The following is a 6000-nucleotide window of genomic DNA, read 5'->3' as shown; positions in this document are numbered from 1 at the left end:
GAAGGAAGGAAGGAAGGAAGGAAGGAAGGAAGGAAGGAAGGAAGGAAAGAAGGAAGGAAGGAAGGAAGGAAGGAAGGAAGGAAGGGAGGGAAGGAGGGAGGGAGGGAGGGAGGCAGGAAGGGAGGTTATTAAGTGACTCCTGTGCGCCAAGCACTGAGCTAAGAGCTTTACGGCTATTATCTTATTTGACCCTCACAACTCTGGGAGGTAGGTGCTATTATCATTTGCATTTTACAGTTGATGAAAATGAAGCAGACAAAAGTCAAATGACCTTCCCAGAATCACACAATTAGTTAAGTGTCTGAGACCAGATGCCAACTCAGATCTTCCTGACTCCAAACCCAGCACTTGACACCACCTAGTTGCCTTCAAGTCCCCTTCAACCTCTAAATCTCTGATCCTATGATCATTTAGTACAACCCCTTCCTCTCCTCAATGATGAAACTCAGAGAGGGGAAGTTACTTGCCCAAGGTCACAGTGACTCTGGGGCAGAATTGAGATTAGAAATTGGCTCGCTGTCTCCCAGACCAGGGCTATTTGCACAATACCATGTTGCCTCTTGTCCCAGTTGATTCCTTTCCTGATACAGAGGCAGAGAGATCCAAAAATCATTCTTAACTAGCACCAAAGGGAGAAGAAATAATGGTTGGAAGGAGAGCCACAGTCCTTTGCCTATCTCTGCCAACATATTTTGTGATCTACTCCTGCTTCAGTCCTCAGCCTCAGTATCAACCATAGAGGAGAAAGCCAAATAAATGCTACAATCTCACATTCATCTTAAAAATAAATCTACCATTTCCCTCTTTGCCAATGGCCATTTTTCTAGAAGGAAAAAAGGAAGAAAAAGGTTGTTTTACTTTCTTAAACCAGATAACTTATTTCTTCCAGTCATTCATTCAATGGGAGACAGAAGCATGGAGGTCAGTCTGCTCTTACTGAGAACTAGCAGCTGCCCTGTATTTCAGGAATATGGAACTTGGGCAAAAGCAAAACAAAGATAATGATGTGGTGCAGAAGCTGGGGGTTATGAGGGTCTAGACATATTTTTAGCTATCTGCATGATGCTGTGAAAAAGACACTGGCTAGGAGACCTGAGTTTTAATCTTGGTTCTTCTAGAAAGTAGCTGTGTGACCTTAAACAAGTCATTTTCCCCTCTTTGGGCCTCAGTTTCTTCATCAGCGATATGAAGGGAACTGGGCTAAATGATTTCTAAAGTTCCTTTCAGATCAGAAATTCTGAGAAGAAAAGAAATATCTGTCCTTACTTCAACATCTGGACACCAACACTTTTCTCATTCATTCAAACACATTCAGTTCAATATTCATTCATTCACGCACAGTGTTTTAACCATGTGTGCATGCATGAGCAAGGAGACAATTTATACATATTTAATAATGAAAATTTATTAATATTAATATACTTTTTTATTTTCAAAAGAGTATCACATTCGTGAAGAGAGAATAAAGCACAACCCATGGAGTCAGAAAAACCTGAATTTATGTCCTCCCTCTGACATATACTAGCTGTGTGACCAGGGGCAAATCACTTCATCACAGTTCAATAGGCAAACTCTCTAAGACTAAAAAGCACAGACAAGTTATTGATCTATTATATAGGTGGATGAAGTTTCCACACTGGGAGCATCCTACTGAAGTCCAATACCACTAGAAGTACAATCGTCTCCTCCACCATCAAAAAAGAGAGAAAAAATCACATTCATTCTCTCATTTAATTCTCAAAACACTGTGAAGGAAGTGAAACAGAATCATTCCCAATTCACAGATAAGGGGAAAAAAGTAAGCTTAAGGGATGCATCACAATTCATACAGTCTGGGACAGCTAGGTGGCTCAGTGAATAGAGCACCGGCCCTGGAGCCAGGAGGACCTGAGTTCAAATCCGACCTCAGACACTTGACACACTTACTAGCCATGTGACTTTGGGCAAGTCATTTAACCCCAATTGCCCTCCAAAAAGCAAAAAAAAACAGCAACAACAACAAAAAAAAACCAATTCACACAGTCATTATTAGATGTCAGACTAGAGCCTTGAATTGTGTGTGGGGGGGGGGGGTCCTCCTCTCTATTGATGCTCACTGACTCAAATTTCCACAAAATAATTCAATGATACAAAAGAAAAAACAAACAGAAAAAAGTAACTTACTTCAGCTGATTGGTTTCCATCCCCTGAGCAATGGCCATAAGAATGCCTCCGTGATCACCCCAAGTATAGTAATGAGGTCCAGAAAGAGCCTGCGAAGAAAAAGTCAATAGGTCACTACATTCTGTCATCAGAAGTCTAAGAATACTGGGTTTTTCAACAACCACTAGATTCAAGATACAAAAAGAAGCAACTTCAGCTTAAAGATACAGTGTACGTAATAAGCAACTCTGTTGAATAAATGGACATATGTACTATCGCATGAGTAGCGTGTGATTCTCACAACAACCGTGTGAAATAAGTGGGGCAGATATTGCTAGCCCCACTTGTTACAGATGAAGACAATGAGCACCAGACTTCTTGTGACTTGCCGAAGTCACAGCTAATAAGAAGCAAATCCAGAATCCATATCCTCTGCCTCGTAGCTCAGATCTCCTTCCACTACACAAACCTAGCTCTGAAATTTGGAATTTCTCTACAAGGTTCTAAGCAATAATTAATCTGAAAGGGGACCTGAAGAACTTCAGTTGGAAATGCTACTAAGTTATGCTGTAATGGGCTGGTCACTAAAGTTCCCTAGGCCTCAATTTCCTGATTTGAAAAATAAGGACACTTAACTACCTTTAATCTCATTCTATTGGCTGATTCCCTACTGCCTACAAACCTGCCCATGTGTCCTTCAACCTCAAAAAAAATCTTCACCTGATCCAACTGTCCTCACTAACTATCACCCTCTGCCTCTCCTTTCTGTGGCCAACTTCTATGAGAATCAGGCTTTTCTCAAGCACTGCCTCTGCTGCCTTTCCTCCCACTGCAATCTGGTTTCTGACCTCATTCTTCACAGCTCTCCCCAAAGTTATCAATAATCTCTTTAACTGCCTAATTGTAATGGCAACCACACTGGCATACCCAGGATGGCTTCTACCACAGGTTCTTAGATCTGCTTTACCACAAAAGATAGTTGTTCAAGGGTTAACAATCTTTTTTAAATTATAATCATTAGTTCAGGGAAAAGTCAGCATCCTAAATTTAAGAGAAAATCCAAACAAAGAAAATAGTGAAAATACAAGCAGAGAAATAAAGACCAAGAGACAGGGCTTCTAACTGTCTGAGAAATGAGCAAAGATCAACAGACAGATCCAACTGTCTGACCAAGGCAATATATACATAGTTACCAGAGAGAGAAGCACCCACATCTGGGTTTTTCATGGGGGGGGGGAATCTTCCCCTTCTTCACAGCTACCCAGAGTTCATCTGGTCAAATCACAAGAACACTCTTCCAATGAGTGAGCTCCAAAGCAAAATGCTAACCTCAACGTATATTAGAGCCACAGGACATCACAATCCTCAGTGACTCAGTCCCTAATTAGAAATTAACAAAAGATGGGGCGGCCAAGTAGCACAGCGAGTAAGAGCACTGGCTCCAGTGTTGAAAAGACCTGGAGATCGAATCCCAGGCTCAGACACTTAGCACCCACCCAGAAACACCTGGCCGTGTAACCTTGAGCAAGTTACTTAACCCCAATTGCTTAGGGGCGGCCAGGTGGCTCAGTGAGTAAGAGCACCGGCTCCAGTGTCAGGATGACCTGGGGATCAAATCCGGGCTCAGATACTCAGCACCACACCCAGAAATAACTGGCCATGTAACCTTGAGCAAGTTACTTAACCCTGATTGCTTTAAAAAAAAAAAAAAGAAATTAACAAAAGATGTGAAAGTGTCCTACAAGCAAGCCTCCTCTAAGCAAGCTTCCCTTAACGAGCTCCACGTGAGGGCTATTATTAATGGGGGAGAAGATCTTATATCCTCTTAACATTACACCAATCTAATGGCCTTTTCTCAATTCTCATCCTTCTCAATCTCTCTTCTGTTTTGGACACTGTCAATCACATTCTTCACCTTTATCATTTCTTTTCTTCTGGTTTTTCACTCATGGTTCTCCTACCGGTGTGAACGCTGCTTTCTTCAGTCTCCTCTGCTGAATCCTCAGCCATTAACCATGAGTGTCTCCCAAGGTTCTGTCCTGCACCCTCTCCTTTTCTGCCCCTATACTATCTCATCAGCTCCCAGTTATCATCTGTATTTAGAGGATTCTCAGATGTAGTTGTCCCAGCCCTAATCTTTCTCCTGATCTTCAGTTTTGCACTTCTAACTGTCTACTGGACATCTCAAACTAGATGTCTTAAGTTCGACATGTTGGAACTGAACTCATTATCTTTTCCCCAAAACCCTCCTATCTTCCTAATTTCCCTATTATTAAGGTCAAGGGCACCACCATACTCCAAGTCACACAGGCTTACAACCCAGATAGCATTCTTGACTCTACTCTCTCTTATCCCACAGCCCCACCCCACCCCACCCACTTTGGTCAATACTCAATTATGAACCAAGTCCTATCAATTCTACCTTTGCAACATCTCTCATATAGGTCTCCTTCCCCCCTCTGACAGTGCTACCACAGCGGTGCTGGCCCTCCTTATCTGATGCTTACACTACTGCAACAGCCTGCTGGTTGGTCTTCCCAACAACAGTCCACCTTCCATTCCTACAGCACAAGTCTGACCGTGGCATTCTCCTATTCAACAAGCTCAGGTGTATCCCTATTAACTGGAGAATCAAATATAATAAAATCCTTCATGTGACTTATAAGACCCTCCATTATCTGGACCCTTCCTAACTTTGTAGTCTTCTTACACCTTAGTCCCCTTCAAGTGTCTCAGCGGAGCTGGCTCCCTTAAGACATCTCATTGCCCAGCTCCCAGCATTTTCACCAGCTATGCCCCATGGCTGGAGCTTTCATTCTCCTCATCTTTGCCTCCTCAATTCCCTGGCTTCCTTCAAGTCTCACCTTCTACAAGAAGAATTTCTCAGTCTTCCTAAATCTTAATGCCTCTCTGTGGAGATTATCTTCAATTTATCCTGTATATATGTCTTGTTCATACATAGCTATTTACATGTTGTCTCCCCCCCATAGGACTATGAATTCCTTGAAAGCAGGAACTGCATTTGTTTGTTTGTTGCCTTTTATTTGCAACCCCAGCACTTAGGACAGTGCATGGCACATAGCAGGTACTTTAAGAAATGCTTGCTGACTTGGTTTTACACATTTAGTGTTTCTTGTGCAGATATCATACCAAGCTCTTCTGAGTGATTATGGAATTCTTCCAATAGATTCTGCAATGTTCTAAGGCTCAATGAAATAAAAACAGTATTATTCATAATATCTGGAGGATCTCACCATCCAGAAAATCCCTTTTCAATCTGGACCCTCCACTGTATCACCTTCATTACAGTGGTGAGCGTCTTTGGCAAGCATACCTTTCCTGTTTTATACCTCACCTGATGTTTATATAACCAGAGGGTCATTGGACAGGGTTGTTTATGTTATATAATTCAAGGAATCTTTATTGATTTTGATGTATGAACAAAAGAATACATAATAAAAGAACTTGTAAGGCAGCATTTTCTTCTACCAAATCAATGCCTTTTTTGGAGAGGAGGGACAGGAAGGGATACAATCAACAAATAATAAACACAATGAGATCTTATGTTCTCTACATCTTTCAGTTAATTGTGAAATAGTAAAATGTGGTTTGTTTTGAATGTTGTTTGTCAAAGCTTCTTTGTTCCCTACTAATACCTTTATTGAAGATTCTTTAAACTCATGTACAGACGACTCTCACAAAGATTCTGTATGGGAGGAAGAGTAAGCCTATACATGTACTCAGTAGTCATCAACGTTCTCTCGGTTTCTTTTTACTGACATTAATGAAGCCCTGTACTTTTTCATTCCTTTGGCATCTTCCCCTTCTTCAGACACCTCAATGTCCTTGTACTTGTAC

General features: G+C 41.5%; 1 protein-coding gene across 1 annotated transcript in view; it reads right to left on the bottom strand.

The window, feature by feature from the left end:
• SORL1 (sortilin related receptor 1) overlaps window positions 1-6000 on the bottom strand; it is a 207312-nt gene that overhangs the window by 117089 nt on the left and 84223 nt on the right. The window contains exon 12 of the mRNA XM_069070073.1: window positions 2164-2252. Coding sequence (XP_068926174.1) covers window positions 2164-2252 — 89 coding nt within the window. The remainder of the gene's footprint in view (window positions 1-2163; window positions 2253-6000) is intronic.

The sequence above is a fragment of the Petaurus breviceps genome, unplaced genomic scaffold (assembly GCF_028583685.1).
Source record: "Petaurus breviceps papuanus isolate PSGF00001 unplaced genomic scaffold, PetGlider_PUasm1.0 90804, whole genome shotgun sequence".
Lineage (NCBI taxonomy): Eukaryota > Metazoa > Chordata > Mammalia > Diprotodontia > Petauridae > Petaurus > Petaurus breviceps.
The sequence above is the reverse complement of the archived record's forward strand: the minus strand, read 5'-3'. Positions and strand labels throughout refer to the sequence as shown.